Here is a 20,737-nt window from a genome sequence, read left to right as displayed (position 1 = left end):
CATGATGTTTGCTTTGGACATTATTTTGTCGAATAAATCTATCAGTTTTAAGCACCTTTTTGTCAGGAATTGAATACACATTTGTAGCACACTTCAGTGAGGGTGGGGGGCGAAAAAAAATCAGCAAGGTCGTTTCATGTCGACCTCCAGCGTGTGTTAATCATCAAGCTCTCCACATGTCATTATAACCCTGACACACACCTAGACGTACAGTACACCTGCACACCGAGACGTTTTCCCGCCTTGCCGGTGCGCTCGCGCCTCCTCCACCTCCTGTCTCATTCTGGGACTTTTGTGTGCGTGTTGTTGTGAAAGTGCTGCTCTGCTCAATGCTTCTGCTCCGCGCCATTCAGAGAGACGACCGAGAGTGAGTGAGTGAGTGAGTGTGTGTTTGTGCTCGGTAGGATGCGCTATGTCGTATCTCTCGGCTCTCTCGGCCTGCTCCGGCTGCTCGGCGCGCCCTGGTCGTGGAGCGTGGCCGCGGGACTCGGCCTGTACCTGGGCTCGGGCGGCTGGAGATACCTGTACGTGGCCGCACGCACCGTCAGGAGGGATATCCAGTAAGTACCGCTCATCTTTATAAACCTCATCATTAAGCTTTTTTTTTATTTATTTACTTTTGCTGAAGAGCCCATATGCGTGTTGCTGTTCAACGCAACTGTTTAAAACTCTTTGGAGAAACAACTAGCTACATTGTAACAACTGTAACTAGAGCTCGTGCTGCACAGTCTGCCGACTTTTCAGTTCAAAGTTTCACCAGAATGACATCATAAACTCATTTGAATTTTTTCTATTTGACCTTCATGCTTATGATTTAATAATAGATTCTAATTTATTTCTTAGGAGAAAAGAAAAAAAGCTTTTGGTATTGTATGTATATTATATGTGTTGTGTTTGTGTTTTGTATCATTTCTCACCAAGAATGCAATCAAAAATGAAATAATTGTAGTGAAGACACAGAAGAACAGAACTGGCATGAAGGGGAACTTTGTGACTGGAACGACTTACTTTTATAATTGTAAACACACCAAGAAAAGAGTTTAAAACAAAGACAAACACTGATGAACAGTGCCTCATTATTTGGCAGCGAATGGTGCGGATCAGCAGCTACATTTACATGCACAGTGTTCCTTCAGTCTGATTCTGAGGAAAGATTGCAACTTCACCATTACACAGAAGCTGCTCTGATAAGATGTTCAGATAAGTTTTTAGTAGGAATCACCAGTCACCTCTCGATACGATATCATGATACCAGGTGGTGATTCAATTTAAATTGCAATTCTATAAATATCATGATTTTATATTACATTTTCCTCTGATATTGTTACAATAAAAAAAAAGCTTAATAAGGTATTAAATGAAGCCTATTCCTTATAGCATTAGTGTTCTCAATGCTCAACCAAGCACAGCATTTCAACAACACAAACTAACTAAATGAAATTAAAATGAAACAAAAAAGATGCATTGTTACTGAGCAGCGCATGTAGTCATTATCATGTCTGTCACCCACTGCAATTTTTTTAATATAGTAATGCATAAAAATGTGTTTTTGTTGCGCTACTTTTAATTTTTTGCGCTTGATACAGAATTACTTATACAGTATCTGAGACAGATCGACCAATCACAATCAGGGCCAATCAAACCAAAACCAGCCAGTTCTGGTCACTGGCCAATCTACAGTTCATCTCTTTGGGTTTGGGCGCAAGTGAATACAATCTAGCCTTAACTCTTGCTGGGCGTTACTTGTCAGTAATAAGTTTAATTAGAATTAAGACTGGACCTAGATTTAAAAAAAAAACATTCAGTCGGGTATGAATGCTGTTTAAATGTTAAAACCAATAAAAACAAGGATAAACATAGAGGTAATTCTCTGGTTGGAACCTTATCAGTTCTATCCTTGTCATGTTTGACAGACAAAGTGCAAAACTGAATGCCCCCATGAAACAAGCTAGATAGCTATATCAGATAAGTGATGTATGTTTTTTCTTTCTATCTATCTATCTATCTGTCTATCTATCTGTCTATCAATGTAACTTTTCCATTAAAGGTAAGATATTACACTTTGTTTATTTCTGACGCTCTATAAACAAGGAAGGAGCTCAGAGTTGGTAAAAATATTCCAAGGTGACTTGTGTTGTGGTGACATTTCACATTATGAAAGACACACTCCTTATTTGATCTGTAGTAACATCATCACCCGGAGCAAATCGTGCAAATAATGTTTTTAAACAGATATCCTTTAAAACGTCCATTGTGTGCACTATTTATTATAGATAATATTACTATTCTATAACATTTTAATGCACGTAGATGTTTCTTTTTTGTATAGGCACGACGAGATTATGGACGGTTTGCCACTGCTTACAGATGTTTCTGTTTACAAATTATGATCAAATCAAAAATGCATTTTTTTTTTTTTACATTATACCAAAAAAATACCCCATCATGACTTTTCCATATCTTTCCAAATCCCCCCCCCACTTAGTGATCAGTGATTTGTTGCTAAAAACAAGTAATTGGTCATTGGAAACTAAGGCCACTTTTGAACTGAAATTTACAACAAATTGGATTGGGACATGGACGTGTCATTTTTAGCAGACAGACAAATAACAAGACAAGGTCAAATAAACATAATGAGAAATGAAAAACAGACTTGTGGTGTCTCCAATGCACATAAATACATGTACAGTTGTTAAATTTACTTAGAGAAGTTATAAAGAACTTACCTGCCCAAGGTAACATGACTCTTCCAGCTTATGGGGAAACATATTTAACATATTATAACCATTTTTAACAGGGTTCGCATGAGACACTGCTTTGGCAAGCTACCTCTTTTTTTATTTTTTATTTTTTTGTTATTGTCATTCTTTTATGGACCCCAGCAGGAATAAATATTTTGAAGCGATAATCCATGCAGTATTTATTTTTTTTACATCTAGTCACATTGTTCAGGTTTTAATTGTCAATTAACTTGTCTTGCTTGTACAGTAATGCATATGGTTTAATGGGTGTAAGTGTGTGTTACATGTTGTAGTAAGTATGCTATGTCTGTTCATGTTTCAACATGCCAATGGTTTTCCCCAGTACCCTGAATGTTGTACATTTTTATTTCAGTGGTGTATGTGTGTGTGTTTGTGTGTGTGTGTGTGTGTGTGTGTGTGTGTGTGTGTGTGTGTAGATAAACCTATCTAATATGCATTAATATTTCAATTTAGTTTTTAATACTTTAAAAACTGTAAGAAATATAGCTGCTTAAAATAAATAAAACTTTAAACTTTAGTGTTCTTAAATCAAATCAATATAAATCAAAGCAATTGAATCTAAATGAATCAACAGTCTAGCTATCGATACGCAGCTCTAATTATAAAGTGTCTCACCACATGAGATGATCATCATAAAAATGGCTTAATTTTGAACTTGTTAGGTTTAATAACAGATCCCCTAATGATAAACCTGCAACTAAAGAAAAAAGCTATTAGCATATGTTTATGCATTCTGCTTACACAGAAAACAGGTGTGTGTAAAAGTGCAAATCAGTTATTAAATCACATTTTGGATGATTTGAATCATTTATATTTTCAGATTCCTGGTTTAACTCCATTTGATACCGAGTTTATTACTGTATCATGTCGATTTCCAGAGATATGGCCAGTTTACAAGGAGGATTTCGGAGAAATCTGTCAAAATACTATTTGTAACTTATTTGGAAGATTCTGTGATGTAGTCAGGAAAAGGGAATCCTTAGCCTTATTTTGACCCCAGGATTTCCCTAAAAGTAAACTTCACCAGCAGAAGTTTAATGGCAAAAATGCATGTATTACTAAAACCACTGGAGTGGCCAACGTGTATAGTGTTCATTAAAGTGCTTTAAAACAATGTTTAAAGTTAAAACTTTTTTAATTCTGTTGAAGAATCAGGGAGATAAGGTGTTTATTAAAATATGGTGGTCAATTATGTTTTGAGATTCGTTTGTGGGGCGATGCATGTTTTCCGAATGAAATTATTTTTAAAAAGTTAATTTTAAATTGATATGTATATGTTTGCATTTGAGATGGTAAAATGTTGCTGTTCCTCTATAACCTTACAGCTGGAGCACTAAACTATCCTGTGTGGTAGGAGTTAGGATGGAGATTGATTCATGGCAAGAATAAAGATATATTCTTTGACCCTGAAAAAAATGTAATAAAGACATTATTTGCTATATCCATGTCTGTGGCTATCGCTGGAGTTTTCATGTTGGTGGCAAAAAAATGTCACCCACCAGAATTTTGTCACTCTCTCCATCTGTCTTTCTATCTCTCTCTCTCTCTCTCTCTCTCTCTTCTCTTTCAGAGCACTGGCATAAAATTATGCACTGAGCTCGATTATTTATAATATGTGCTTTTTTTTTTTTAATTGTTTGTTTATTTTAATCTCAAAACCACTCTGAAGCTCAGGCTTTACTCACGGCTCCTGACAACTGTTAGACACGTTTTCATAATGTCTACCAGCAGTGTAAAGTCTAGCTTTTAATTCATTAGAGAATGTGTCATAATTACTTTCAACATTAATGCAGCTCTTTGCATGCTTGTTAGTTCCTCGCTGTTTTAATTGTCATTCACACTGTTTGTCCCCCTTTGATGGAGAGCTGTAATTATTTTTTCTCTGTTGTTCTAACAGCTTTGTTTTGCACACATTGCACAGTCTATTAATACATGTATGTATGTTTTATTCCATTTGGATCCTCATGTATGATGATCTTGCTCATCCTGTTACATTGTGCTGCAATGTACAGTGTACAGGATGTTGTTGGTGTCTATATATGTGTATTTGTTTTCCAGTCTGAACCTGCTAAGACAAATTCCAGGGAACTTGTTTCTCCATGACAGTGATAACCATTCTACTAAAACAAACACCCCTCCAAGTTCAAATGACTGTTTTTTACCTGAATGCTACTAAAAGTGCTTTTAGATGAGCAGTTAAATTCGACACGTTCATATCCTGTGTGTGATTCTTTAGTCAAACCAGAACAAGGTGTGCTTTGAGAGTATCTAAGCCGCTCCGAGCTGCTCTTGATCTTCATGCGGAGGTCAGCTCCGATTGAAGACAGGACCACGTTCTTCTCGCCCATCATAATTGATCAGTCGTTTTTAACCTGCCACAATTCAACTTTAAAAGGGAAATCGTTTGAATGTTGATGGGGTACTTGCTCTCTTTTATAAGCCTTTATTCGCTCGAGATTACTCTCCTGAGTTCCAAGCACAGCCTTAAGATTAACATTTAGATCTGTCTTGAACACATAGTATAATTACTGATATCCATAATAAGATCTCAGCCAAACTTTTATTCTTTCATTTAACATTAAGAAGGCGTAACGAGAGGAAGATACCCGCTTTAGAAAATGTCTTTGAGTCTTTGAGACTTTCTATTTTAACTGTGAATTGATGAATCGATTTTCACCCAAACCCCAGCCACTGGATGCAGTTTAGATAAAAATGGCTGTAGTGGTGACTCCTCTTGTATGGGAGCAGCCAAAAGACCAACAATAATCTTTAAAATAACTTTCTTCAATCAAAGCTACAATAAAGAAAAAAACAACTTTCTACTTATCAATAATATTAAACCTGGTTATGATAAATAAAATCTAGAGTTAGCAAGTTGATGTGCAATAATAATGTTACATTTCTGGGTCACTAATGTCACTTTTATCCATTATCACAAGACAAAAAATCCAACCCAGACATTTTCTGAATAAACATTACATCAGTGTGTGAAACAGTCTGAAATGTTAATCTGTATCTGTGATAAATCCCTTTTCAAATCACACGCTGCTCTAGAAGCTGGTTCATGTGACACTTTCTCACAAGGTTTTAAATTAATCCTGTTTGTAAATCAAGACAAGGCTGTAATGTACACATCAGATAATACTTTGGAGTATTGCCTGAATTATTAGCTGAATTAATTTCCTGGCACAATCCACACAAGCCTGGAGGAAACGAGCTGTTCCGAGGCATTCTGTTTACCTGTTTGAATGTATCTTTATTTTTCCTCTCTAGTGGTGTGCTGGTGCTCCTGAGGGTGAAGCTGGCGCTGTGGCGTCATATGCGGAATGGCAGCAACATCCCCTCCATCTTTGCCCAGACCGTGGCTCAGCACCCGGACAAACCGGCCCTGGTGTACGAGGCCACCGGGGAAACATGGACCTTCACTGAGCTGGACCAGCTGTGTAACGCCGTGGCTCAGTGGGCTCTGAGTCAGGGCTGGGCCTCCGGAGACGTGGTGGCTCTGTTGATGGAGAGCAGGCCCCTGCAGGTGGTGCTTTGGCTTGGTTTGGCCAAAATCGGCATCGAGTCGGCGCTCATCAACTTTAACCTGAGGCGAGACTCCCTTATGCACTGCCTGAGTGTGTCGGGAGCACGGGCACTCGTTTTCGGGGCAGAGCTCGCTGATGGTAAGGAGTTTGTTACAGATGCAAGATTTGTTTCTAAATTCTTTAGTGGAATATAAATTTTAGAATCGTTCCGAATTGTTGTTCATTTAGAGAAATGAACAATGAATTAATGAGAATGACCATGAGAAAACTTAACCTATGTTAAAAAATTTATATGAATAAATGTTGTTGTTTTTTAATAACAGTTATTAGCTTTTTTTATTGTCAAGCGATCATTTAGACCTGATTTCCCCAGATATGCTTATTTCAGTATAGTTCTCTGCAAAAAAAAGTCTTTAGCCAGACCTCATTTCTAAATATTGCGCTTCCAAAGACTCAGAATTTCTTTAATTATTTTAATGTAATCTGGGGGAACAGCTCTCCAGGCTTTTTGGCTTTGACCAGGAGTTCTCAAGGGCTTTTTTTGGCTCCCATTTTTGGCAAGTTTTTGCCTCACATTTTTAGTCCAGTTCCTGCAGTTTTTTGTTTGTTACGCCACACAGTGCCCTAATGAATCATTCAAGCCTAAAAACTTAAAGCATGAACCAGTGAGAAACAGGTGCAGATGATGGCAGATGATCTGGCCGAGTGGAACAGATGAGAGAGGAAACCAGGTCCTAGTGAGGTTATTAGATAAAATAATAATAATTATGATGTCTTTTTAGGTACTTTGCAGCCTGTCACAGTAAAACATTTGTTCCCATTTCTTTCATTTAATTCAACATCATTTAATTTAATGTAATTAATATATAGAAATGGGGGGGTTTGCACTGACTTTTGCACTGAGCTGTATTACTGATATAAAAGAATAAAACACTTGAGGACATGCTTTTACAGAAAAATAATCACTGACACAAGGTGATGTGACTGTTACTGTCTCAATGATCATTAAGGTTGTCCTAAATTGTTTTATTTCCTTTATATCACAGAATAACAGGATCTGTATATAGTTCAATTTAATCTGAAATAAAACAAGTAGATTTATGTGATCACTGACTTCATATCAGCTATAAACCATCTAGTCATTCCAGAAGCAGGCTTTTTCCCCTCTTTTTTTCTCTCTCTCTTTAAAAAAATAAATAAATAAATAATTTAATAAAATATAAACATTTAATAAAATTCAATTTAGCTTTCACTTGACTGAAAAAATATAGAGAATGGGAAAAAATCCTTTCTGTTACAAAGCTTCTTTCATAATTGTCAAATTGAATAAACATTTTAAGTTTAAGTCTGCTTATATGTAGTGTCGACTGTATTACTGGACATAGTTGTTATAGAATCTATAACGTATTACAATGAGTGCATTGATGCATTCATAAAAAAATAATTAATGCCTTCTGACCAATCAGAATAAAGAATTCAGCCGCACTGTGGTATCAATTGGAATTATTAACTGTTATTAACAGGACATTTGTTTCAGCAGTTAACCTTGTTAAATTGTTTAAACATTGCATCATTTAAATGTCAGAAGGTATGTTAAAAATCACATGAATTCCTCTTTTTACTTTTTAATCACTTCAGCCTCTCTTTCATCTCTTGTCTGTCTGTAGCCGTGTCGGAGGTGAGGTCCAATCTCAGCGACTCCATGGCGCTCTTCTGCACCGGAGACCTGACTCCTGATCGCTTGACCTGTCTCAAAGCTCAGCTGCTCGATTCGCTGCTGGCGTCTGCGCCGCGTCATCCTCCCTCCATCACCTCTGCCAAGGGCTTCAGCGGTGAGCGGGTCGCATTTACACTTAATAAATTAGTATTAGTAGTTTAGTAATATTAATAATTCAGTTTAGTCTTGTAGAACAAAAATGTTCTCATTCTTCTTTGTCCATCACCAAAATTATGTAGGTTAAATGCTGTGCTTTGATTTGCTATAGAAAATGAAACCAGAAACCAAACCTCTCCTGATTACTCTTGTCCACGTACTCTGTTGGCGTTCCTCCATGAGGCCGCCGGGCTTTCTAAAGTGTTTTCGGTCTTTTTAGTCTTTTTATGTGAGAGCAAAACATTCCCAAGACTGCAGGATGGGAAAGTGTTTTCAGTCCTGCAAACCTTTTCCTGCTAATTTAAATACATTGAAAATGTTTGTTTTCGGTTAAGAGACACATCTCAGATTTATTTGACTATACAACACATTTTTTTTAAATCTGTATATTTAGTCCTGGTTTATGTGGAGCATAAACTGTCCTTGTGTATAAAATATAATAATCAGGGCATTGATATGAACAAGCAAAAATAAAAATAATGCATGTTTTTCTTCCATTAGATTAGAGCACCAGTATAGAAAATAAATTACCTTTTAAGTGATTTGAGAATGGATATAAAGATGGTTGTGAAACATGTTTTCTTTCAGTTATTCAGTTTAAGCTCATACATACAGTGGTGTGAAAAACTATTTGCCCCCCTTCTGATTTCTTATTCTTTTGCATGTTTGTCACACTTAAATGTTTCTGCTCATCAAAAACCGTTAACTATTAGTCAAAGATAACATAATTGAACACAAAATGCAGTTTTTAAATGAAGATTATGTTATTAAGGGAGAAAAAAAACTCCAAATCTACATGGCCCTGTGTGAAAAAGTAATTGCCCCCCCTTGTTAAAAAATAACTTAACTGTGATTTATCACAGTTAAAAGTTCAATTTCTGTAGTCACCCCCAGGCCTGATTACTGCCACACCTGTTTCAATCAAAAAATCACTTAAATAGGAGCTACCTGACACAGAGAAGTAGACCAAAAGCACCTCAAAAGCTAGACATTATGCCAAGATCCAAAGAAATTCAGAAAAAAATGAGAACAAAAGTAATTGAGATCTATCAGGCTGGTAAAGGTTATAAAGCCATTTCCAAAGCCTTGGGACTCCAGCGAACCACAGTGAGAGCCATCATCCACAAATGGCAAAAACATGGAACAGTGGTGAACCTTCCCAGGAGTGGCCAGCCGACCAAAATTACCCCAAGAGCGCAGAGACAACTCATCCGAGAGGCCACAAAAGACCCCAGGACAACATCTAAAGAACTGCAGGCCTCACTTGCCTCAATTAAGGTCAGTGTTCACGACTCCACCAAAAGAAAGAGACTGGGCAAAAACGGCCTGCATGGCAGATTTCCAAGGCGCAAACCACTTAAGCAAAAAGAACATCAAGGCTCGTCTCAATTTTGCTAAAAAACATCTCAATGATTGCCAAGACTTTTGGGAAAATACCTTGTGGACCGACGAGACAAAAGTTGAACTTTTTGGAAGGTGCGTGTCCCGTTACATCTGGCGTAAAAGTAACACAGCATTTCAGAAAAAGAACACCATACCAACAGTAAAATATGGGGGTGGTAGTGTGATGGTCTGGGGTTGTTTTGCTGCTTCAGGACCTGGAAGGCTTGCTGTGATAGATGGAACCATGAATTCTACTGTCTACCAAAAAATCCTGAAGGAGAATGTCCGGCCATCTGTTCGTCAACTCAAGCTGAAGCGATCTTGGGTGCTGCAGCAGGACAATGACCCAAAACACACCAGCAAATCCACCTCTGAATGGCTGAAGAAAAACAAAATGAAGACTTTGGAGTGGCCTAGTCAAAGTCCTGACCTGAATCCTATTGAGATGTTGTGGCATGACCTTAAAAAGGCGGTTCATGCTAGAAAACTCTCAAATAAAGCTGAATTACAACAATTCTGCAAAGATGAGTGGGCCAAAATTCCTCCAGAGCTCTGTAAAAGACTCGTTGCAAGTTATCGCAAACACTTGATTGCAGTTATTGCTGCTAAGGGTGGCCCAATCAGTTATTAGGTTCAGGGGGCAATTACTTTTTCACACAGGGCCATGTAAGTTTGGATTTTTTTTCTCCCTAAATAATAAAAACCATCATTTAAAAACTGCATTTTGTGTTTACTTGTGTTATCTTTGACTAATAGTTAAATGTGTTTGATGATCAGAAACATTTAAGTGTGACAAACATGCAAAAGAATAAGAAATCAGGAAGGGGGCAAATAGTTTTTCACACCACTGTACAGTGAGACTGCATTATTCAAACACCAAACATTTAACGTGATGATGATGATGATGATTAGAGATAAGGGAAAAAATCGATTAAGTTGTTATTTTTGTTTGACAGTTAATCACCACACTGACTCCAAAATCTATTATATTTTATTGATTTATTCATTTATTTAGGGTTTGCATTTGTTGCTGTTCCCCCATAATCTAACAGGTGGTGCACTCTAAACTATTCACTTATTTGCACGCAGCCCAGCATCCCCTGTGGTAGTAGCAAATTATTTGCTGTTTGTTTAGAATTGTAAAAAATCAAAATTATAAAACCACAATGCAACCAAATTGTTGCTTGGATATTGCGATATTGTATCGGATCGTCCCTGGTGATTCCTGTCCTTAATGATAATGAGCCATTATTTGTGTGAATGTAAGTGTACAGTATATACGACTGAAAGAAGTATAGAGTGAAAATGATGAATACATGGGGACATCAGTGTATGTACTCATACTGCATTCTGTTTACAGACCGTTTGTTCTACATTTATACCTCTGGCACCACCGGACTTCCCAAAGCTGCTATCGTGGTGCACAGTCGGTACGTCAATCTACACGTTCCACCTTCACATTTAACTTGAAACACGCCTGATTTTACAAAATTTTTTAATTTTTTTGTTTTATTTTTTTTTCACATATAGATATTATAGAATGGCTGCTTTCGGGTATTACGCTTTCGGCATGAAGCCGGACGACATCCTGTATGACTGCTTACCTCTCTACCATTCAGCGGGTAAATATAACATTGTTGTTTTTAAAAAAATCAAAGAAATAATAAAGTATATGTTAATTATCTTGAATTTTAGTAAGCGTTACACATAGAGGAAAAAGTATTACTTTATATAAGCATGTACACAGAAGGTGATTATGGCAGTAAAATTAGACAGTAGACACTTTAATTTATAGGACAGCGGAGCAGTAATGCATTCCACTGTCTAGTTATTATTCTGTCACGAAGAATGAATGTACTTCAAGATTAAACCCATAAGCAGCAGTACAGGAAGTGGACAGATAATAGACAAGGACATTAAATTCCTCTGAGGTTTTATGATGCGTTGTGTTATGGATTGATAAAAAGTTCAACAAAATACAGTATACACAGGTCAAACTGGGACTAAATGTTTCTTACATACACGCTATAAATGAAATTAGGTTTAGAATTTTGCACTATTAAATATTAACTATACTATGTAACATAATTGTTTTAAAGTTTTACATTAAATTATGAAGAACATAATTATCCATCTACAGAAAACTTATTAAAAATTAAAAAATCATTGCAAAAGTATAACGTGAAGTAAAAAATAGCTTTTACATTGAATATCTAAAATTAAATGTAATTAATATTTAATAGTATTAATATGAATAACGTTTTTCCCCCTATTTCTAAAAAAAAAAAATGACAGTATAATGAAATGATATTGATGGTGTTTATGGTAAAATGTGTCGCACCTCTTGTCAGGTAATATAATTGGTGTCGGTCAGTGTTTAATCCACGGCCTGACCGTGGTGGTGAAGAAGAAGTTTTCCGCCAGCCGCTTTTGGGAAGACTGCATCAAATACAACTGTACTGTAAGTCACTGAATCTATCTCACTTTATTATTAATGAGACATCAGGAATTATAGATATATGCACCTTCTCTGAGTCAGGGACGAACGCAGTCATCACACTGGACAGGAATAAAGTAGTTTGTTCGTGTGAATATAACAGGACATGTGTTGCTTCTGGTAGCGGTTAATTTTATCGTGCAAAATCTTTCATTTCACCTTGCGCTAATTTCAACTGAACTTAAACCCCAAAAACCTGCCTGTCTTTTAAGCTTGGTCCAGTAGTAGCAGGCTGGAGTCACCTCTTCCTCAAAGACACAGCATGAAAGAGCTGCTTATTATTTCTGTCTCGCTGCTGCAAGAATCCTGTCCGGCTCCTTCAACTTATCATTAAGTAAGAATATGCTGGCTATCAGGCTGCAGTTAGTTCTTCACTGACCCTGCAGAAACATGTCGCACAAGGACTGTACATAATCGGGTGATTATGACACGCTGATGAAGGTCATTTCAGTGAAAGTTCAGATAAAGACACTTTAAAAACTTTTGAAATTGTGTGTGTGTGTGTGTGTGTGTGTGTGTGTGTGTGTGTGTGTGTGTGGTTGACTTCTGAGTTCACCAGAGAGTTTGGTACATTTTCTCCATTTGTCAGAAGCCACCTTTTCTTAAATAGGCCCCCCACTCGTTTATCAAGTAAAAGATTTTTGCTTATCCTGCAAAACACTCGTAGACCAAGTTACCTACAATCTAAGGTTTTACTGTATACGTTGATGGAGGATGAAGCAACACAGCCCCGCCCCTCCCACTCATCCCTCAGCGTCTGTGCATAAACCTTGTTTTTTCCGATGATTTGTCCTGCCTTGTTGAAATGTGATATTATGTACATAATACATATTAAGGACATATCTTACTACGTCAAGTACCCGTAATGCCACAATTCATTTCAATGTTTAGGTGAATTTTTATGCATAAGATGCCAAACTTTATCAATATTCATGTAAAAGTGCCAAACACTAACAGTGACTAACAATCGTTGTAAAGAGTTGACCGTTGCGTTACACAGAAGTGCAGAGACCACAGAAGAGTAAAAAAAAGATATCTCAAGATCTGATTAGCTGTTTTTATCCTGGCTGCTTTATTTACTTTTATCATGTTATTAACTTTTTATGAATGATGATTTCTGGAGTACTGATTGTTTTTCTTGTACATCTTTTTTTTTGCTGGATTTTCCTGATATCTTGGTATCTGGGTGGTCAAGAGTGGTAGAGTCTTGGAATCTTTATTTGCGTATTTTGCTGCCGTGCTACTCAGTAGCCTGGTTTTAGTTTACTGCATTGAGCGCTAAGGCATATGACACTCTTGCCTTTTGTGTCTTTATTCTATGTGAACTTTGTGCTGTCTGGCACAGTGAATTATGGCATTCTTCGGTTTCTTCTTTTTTCCACTGGAATTTCTGTCACTGCTGACACTTTGCCCTAGATTCTTTTTCTGGCTAGTCTGACATGTATTTGTCTCTACTTATACAGTGGAACCTCGGATTACGAGCTTAATTCGTTCCGGAAGTGGGCTCGTATTCCAAAACACTCTTAAACCAAATTTAATTTTCCCATAGGAAATAATGAAAACTTAAATTATTCGTTCTACAGCCCAAAAAAATAAATACATAAATATAATTAATACAAAATATAAAGTAAAAATAAAACAAATTAACCTGTACTTTACCTTAAAAAAATGTAAAATTAAACCCCAACAGATAAGGGTTTTCGTTTGTGCATGCAGAGTGTATGTGTGTAAAATGTGCGCGCGCGCGCACACACACACACACACACACACACACATTAACGGATAGACCGTTTTTAAAACCATTTAAAAATTAGCAAGGAACATTGCTAGTCACACTCACGTGAGCGCATACTAACAGGATCACTGCTGTAAGTAAAACAACAACAACAAAAAACAAATTAAACAGCTCCTCACCTTTGAAAACAATCGCGACAGAGAGGAGTTTGTGTGTTTATTTGGCAACCTGAGAGGAGGGGGGATGAAGGGGGGCTCGCTCGCGTTTACAGCCCCCTTCTCTCAGGTTGCCAAACAAACACACAAACTCCCTGCCTTACACAGACACAAACACGCGCACGCAAAAACACTGCAGGCACTAAGACCCAGCAGGGGAGACGATAGGTCTCGGCTTTACAGCTCCCCTTCTCTCAGGTTGCCAAATAAACACACAAACTCTTCTCTGTCGCGACTGTTTTCAAAGGTGAGGAGCTGTTTAATTTTTGTTGTTGTTGTTGTTTTACTTTACAGTAGTAATCCCGTTAGTATGCACTCACGCGAGTGTGACTAGCGATTTTCCTTGCTAAATTTTAAACGGTTTTAAAAACGGTCTCTCCGTTAATGTGTGTGTGTGTGTGTGTGTGTGTGTGTGTGTGTGCGCGCGCACGTACATCTCACACACACACACACACACACACACACAGCGCGTGTGTGTATTCACCCAGCAGGAGAGACGATTACCTACAATTCTGCTGCAAGAGAGAGAAAAACCGTTGGCTCACTTGTGATGACGTAACGCTCGTTGTTAAAACAAGAAGCGCATGCGTGAAACATGATACTCAGTGCTCGTTAACTAAGACAATGCTCGTTTTTCAAGTAAAAAATTATTAAAAATTGTTGCTCGTCATGCAAAACACTCGTAAACCACGTTACTCGTAATCCGAGGTTCCACTGTAATTATAAAAAACAAATAAGGAGTTCCTCAAGGTTTGGTATTCAGCCCTCTTTTCCCTAAAAATCATATTTTACACTTTACAGTGGAATCTCGGATTGCGAATAACGCGGTTTGTGAGTGTTCCGCAAGACGAGCAAAGATTTTGAATAAATTTTGTCCTTAAAAAAGGAGCTATTAAATAAATGTAAATAATTAAGTAATGTTTTAAAAAAGATATCCTTTAAAATGTCCATTGTGTGCACTATTTATTATAGATAATGCTGTTACTATTCTATAACACTTTAATGCTTTTAATATATACAGTGAAACCTCGGATTCCGAGTAACGCGGTTTGCGAGTGTTTCGCAGGACGAGCAAAGATTTATAATAAATTTTGACTTGGAAAACGAGCAAGTCTTTGTTCACGAGTACCAAGTATCATGTATCACGCATGCACTCACGCGAGTGTCATTAGCAAGGTTCCTTGCAAATTTTTCCTTGCAAATTTTTTTGTTTGTGTGAAATTCAAATAAGATAGGAGAAAGGTTTGAGTTCACACACACACACAAACACACACAGCACCTGCGCACATAAACGGAAACACTTATCTGTCAGGTTTTTTTTTTACTTTTTTTAAAGGTAAAGTGCAGGTTGAATTGTTTTATTTTTACTTTATATTTTGTATTAATAATTTTTATGTATTTATTTTTTTGGGGCTTTGGAAAGAATAATTCTACGAGGACGCTTCCAAAACGAACTATGCTCGTAATCCAAGGTTCCACTGTACTTCTTAAAGTCATAAATTCATGTTTTTGGGGGTTTTTTTGCAAGCAACATGTGCCTTCTATATCAATGCCTGTGTGTGTTCTTTTTTTGTAACTGTACTTAAGCTTGGTCACTGCTAAGAGTCACCCTCTGGTTTTTGCAACATTTCACTTTGACCTATACCTAGTCTGTGCAATACTTAAATCCTGAAGTGTGCTTTCATAACTTCACATGGGGAATATTTTGAAATTGTTGCTTAAGTCATCAGATGAGTTCTTTACTCAAGTTACACAATTCTGCCCAAACTAATCACTGTAGTCATAGTACTAGTAGTAAAAGTGATAATAGTAGCACTAAATGTGGATAAACATTAATAAGTAGTTGTAATATTATTCAAAGAAAGGGTAGTAGCAACACTAATGTTTTTAGAAGTAATAATAGTGAAGGTAGTAACAAAAATAACTTATTAGTAATAGTAGTACTAATAGTAGTGGTAGTAGTAGTATACTGGTAATAATTTTAGTTATAATAGTAGTTGACACAGTAATAGTATTTATAGTGCAAACGTTAACACTAGTGCTATAATTTAATGGTAGTAGTGGTGGTATTAGTAATAATGTTTATGTTAATGTTCAATGACAGTTTAATGTGCAGTCGGTCACACCGCATAATGTTCTTGCGTTCCTCCAGGTGGTGCAGTACATCGGTGAGATCTGCCGCTACCTGCTGTCTCAGCCTGTGCGCCCATCAGAGCGTGGGCACCGCGTGCGCCTGGCTGTGGGTAACGGGCTCCGCCCCAGTGTGTGGGAGGCCTTCACTCAGCGCTTCGGCATTAAACAGATCGGCGAGTTCTACGGAGCTACCGAGTGTAACTGCAGCATCGCCAACATGGACGGCAAGGTCAGGGTCTGGAGTGGCTCAAAAAGCGTCTGCGGTCCAAGCTGCTCTTTTAAGCATTCAGGGTTCTTTTTTTGTGTGTAAATTAATTAAATTAATTAGTAAACATTAAATTAGGAAATGTTTTAAAATTACATTTTAGGGAAATATTTTTGCTTACATTAAATTAATGACTTTCAAGCTAAATAATGAACCCTGAACGCATAGTCTTTTATTAAAAATATTGTATTATTAGTATCTTAGTTATTTTCAATGCATTTGCAATAGAAATAGACTATTAATCTATGAATATACCTTTTACGTGTCAGAACACTGGCCCAGTCATTTTCCTATCTTTACATTAACATTATATCATTTGTTCCTTTGTAAATACTATAATGAGAAGAGTCATGGCAACCTGGCAACCTTGTGTGCATTCATTAAGAATGGGACGACTTTAGGTGCTTTATTCGTGCGTCTTGCAGGTGGGCTCGTGTGGCTTTAACAGCATGATTCTGCCGAACGTCTACCCCATCCGTCTAGTGAAGGTGAACGAGGAGACCATGGAGCTGGTGAGGAATAAACACGGACTTTGTGTTCCATGTCAGCCAGGTGAGTTCTCATAATCATTTTTTTTTTTACTTTTTTTAAAAGTAAAGTGCAGGTTGAATTGTTTTATTTTTACTTTATATTTTGTATTAATTTTTTTTATGTATTTATTTTTTTGGGCTTTGGAACGAATAATTTTACGAGCCCGCTTCCAAAACGAATTATGCTCGTAATCCAAGGTTCCACTGTACTTCTTAAAGTCATAAATTCATGTTTTGGTTTTTTTTTTTAATGCAAGCAACATGTGCCTCCTATATCAATGCCTGTGTGTGTTCTTTATTTGTAACTGTACTTAAGCTTGGTCACTGCTAAGAGTCACCCTCTGGTTTTTGCAACATTTCACTGTACGCCAATATTCATACTTATATTAATACCTTAAATGCTTTACTCACTAGAGGGCGCAAGAGCTGAAACAATGTGAAGTCTGTAGATTGGCATATCAACCTATATATTATATAATATAGATGAATTAAAAGGGTCTCTGCTCTATAAGCTTGTTTGCAAAACTTTTTACATTTGTTGGCGTTTTAATAATTAGTCATATTGGTTATATAATACCCCTTTACTTCTAAGGTTTTTATGAAGTTCAAATCCAGAAAACATTAAGCACATAATATTAAGATCCATTCTTCGATTTTAATATAAATAATTAAATAAAAAAACAATAAGATTTGAACATCAAAACAAAAAACATTTGTTTTTTAGATGTGTTTCAAGGCTGCAGCTGATGTCATATTGTGTATACCGCTTATCCCACTATTAAAAAAAAACCAGGACACACTTGAAGCCAGGACACACGCGACTACCATCTTGAATAGGAAGCATTATACTGCTGGTCTAAAATGGTTCAATCCGTGCCTTGTCTGTTTTCCAAACCGTGTTATTTAGTTCATCAGTTAACCCTTCTTTTTCCCTGTTTCATTCTCAGGAGAACCCGGGCTGCTGGTGGGCAAAATAAACCAGAAGGACCCTCTCCGCCGCTTTGACGGCTACGCCAACCAGGAGGCCACCAAGAAGAAGATTGTCCATGATGTTTTTAAGAAAAATGACTCTGCCTACCTGTCAGGTAAATCACTTTTTAACTATACATTATCACAGTATTGTTGTGGGACCTGATTCTGGTATTTTAATCTTCGATGTGCTTCATTGTACAACAGTTGGTCCTGGGTCTGTATGTTGGTTGGTCAAGCAGCATTCCAGGAGTTTATATTTCCTATAAAACACTGGAACGTATTTGTGTCTGTGTATATCACTTCCTAGTTCCAGAATAGCTACCAAAGTGCAGCTAGCGACAGCATAAAATAAAATAAAATAATATAATAAGCAGTACTTTTTCAGGAATTTAATTTATGATAACTTAAAATATGTATGCAGAATATGGTTATTCGGACCTAAAAGGAAAGCATTGCACCTCGTTACATTATTGAATACATTATTACATCAGGTGATGTTCTGGTGATGGATGAACTCGGCTACATGTACTTCCGGGACCGCAGCGGGGACACTTTTCGCTGGAAGGGTGAAAACGTCTCCACTACTGAAGTGGAAGGAACTCTGAGCAACCTGCTGGGCCAGACGGATGTGGCAGTGTACGGAGTGGCCGTGCCAGGTGAGGGCGTTGTTTCGGGAACAAACAAAAAATGGATTCTAGTAGTGATATATGTTTGTACATAATTTAATAGTCAAGTAGATTCAGTCACTGTGTCCACTCATTAATATGTAAAGTCAGCTCTGACCCGTGAAGGGATTTATTTTAGTGATTTGTTAATTACAGGAGTGGAAGGGAAAGCGGGAATGGCTGCTATCGCTGACTCCGCAGGGAGCTTTAACTGTGAATCGTTTCTCAGAGAAGTCCAGAAGGTGTTGCCTCCGTACGCTCGGCCAGTTTTCCTCCGCATCTCTCCACAAGTCGACACTACAGGTGGGTTACTGCCTCACCTCACACAGCCTTTACGCATTTCATATAAAAGTTACATCATTTATCATCTGCCTTCAAACTGTTCTTCTTTTTCTTCTTCACCTTTTTCAGAAAGCATGCATGTATACTGGTTGCTTAACTTTTTACCTTTTAACTTTTTAGGGTTTTTTTTGGTTTGTTTTTCTGTCCAATGTCAAGTCGACTCCCACTAAGTCAGCAGAGAGCAACCTCAGTCGTACAAAGCACAAAGCAACCGTAGAGAAAAACGCTGCTTGGGATGGTGAATTATTACTGAATTTACCCTACAGTACTTACTGTATACCAAAGAAAAGTAAAATGCACTTCCATGACTTACAGTACATACTGTACAGGGGTAACATCTGTATTTTACATTTTAGCATTAAAGGAAACAGCAGTACAGTAATGTACAGTATACAGGTTAATTTTACATTCTTTTTTTTTTTAAGGGTAATGTATTAAGCTGAGTTTGAGATGGAATTAAAGTGTTTTGGGAGGATATATGGGGGTATATTTAGGGTTTAAACTACAATAATTGACATTATAGGCTTTTTTGTGACCACATCCAAAATTCATGTTTTTTTCCACAATTCACGGGTGCTCTAAGAACGAAACCTGCCATAAACGTTAAATAAACCAGAAACAACAAAGAGAAGAAGAAAGAGAACAACAAATCTACAGTCTGTAATTATTGCATTTATTTGGCCACCCACTTATATGTCAATATTGTTCCTTTCCACAGGTACATTTAAAATTCAGAAGACCAGGTTACAGAAGGAGGGATTTGACCCCCGTATCACAGCAGACCGCATCTACTTTCTGAACTCCAGAGCAGGACGCTATGAAGGGGTGACTGAGGAAATGTATAATGCCTTAGTGGAAGGTAGAATAGCTCTGTAAGAGAGCACGAGCATGTCGGGTAAAGCACTGGCATTTCAGGGATCAGTTATTGAGATGCAAAAACAAAGCGAACAGGATCTTTGCTGTGGATTGACTGCTAGCATTTAGGAAGAAAACGTTTAACGATTAACATTGTTTAACTGAATAGCACTATATTTTTTTAAAAAGTGTTCATTTTTACATTTTACAGCGTGTAAATTGTGCCTTTTTGCATGAGACGCACATCAGTTGGAAGGGTCCCTCAGCGGGACATTGTGTTACCAGCGAAAAGCTCACTGACGGGTTGCTTTTTATTTGGAGACGCGTTAGTTTTAATCGAGGTCAGATTATGCCTGTGTATTGATTTAATGCTGAACAGAAGTGTTACATCACTCCACGTGTACATGACGAGAAATCTTCTCCTGAATACTAGAGCTGGTGATTTTCTTACATTATTGTCCTACGAGTTACGACCCGGCAGCATAAACGATCAAATCCCTCAACATTATATTATCCTTTATTGACCACTTTTGTTTTAGGGACAACTACTTTTAAGCAATACATAAAACCTTCCTAAAAGGGGAGCATATGGTTTACTTTCTTAATAATAATCCCTATCTGGGTTGCAAAAACACTAACATGGATGATGTTTTTCACAGATTGTGTGTGCGTGTGTGACCTTGTTTTTAGATGGATATTTCTAAAAACATTTTAATACAAAAGTGCCTTAAATCACTCCTCCCTGAATTTATCAGAACATAATCTTTCATTATAGATCAGTTAATATGGAGGTTACTGTTACCCTGTTACACTCTGTGGCTCATCAGCACTGACATTTGTTCTGTTTTAACATGATGTGAATTTAAATTGATAAATTGAAATAAAACTTATTAAAAAAAAATATACTTTTTGGAAGAGCTTGACTTTTTTGTCTGCTTTCATAACGAAATCCAAAACATAATAAATGAGAACATTTTGCA

General features: G+C 37.2%; 1 protein-coding gene across 1 annotated transcript; it reads left to right on the top strand.

The window, feature by feature from the left end:
• The first annotated feature begins 216 nt into the window (after positions 1 to 216).
• Positions 217 to 20,652, top strand: slc27a1a (solute carrier family 27 member 1a). The gene is made up of 12 exons (XM_053493192.1): positions 217 to 560; positions 6,036 to 6,430; positions 7,960 to 8,124; positions 10,909 to 10,978; positions 11,079 to 11,170; positions 11,900 to 12,009; positions 16,148 to 16,357; positions 16,819 to 16,945; positions 17,871 to 18,008; positions 18,387 to 18,551; positions 18,717 to 18,863; positions 19,621 to 20,652. Exons 1-12 carry the CDS (start codon positions 406 to 408, stop codon positions 19,776 to 19,778), a joined length of 1,932 nt encoding a protein of 643 aa, XP_053349167.1. The 5' UTR covers positions 217 to 405; the 3' UTR covers positions 19,779 to 20,652.
• Positions 20,653 to 20,737: the final 85 nt, after the last annotated feature.

This window comes from Clarias gariepinus, chromosome 3, assembly GCF_024256425.1.
Source record: "Clarias gariepinus isolate MV-2021 ecotype Netherlands chromosome 3, CGAR_prim_01v2, whole genome shotgun sequence".
NCBI classification, from domain to species: Eukaryota; Metazoa; Chordata; class Actinopteri; order Siluriformes; family Clariidae; genus Clarias; species Clarias gariepinus.
Note: the sequence above shows the minus strand (reverse complement) of the source record. Positions and strands in the feature narration are given on the sequence as shown.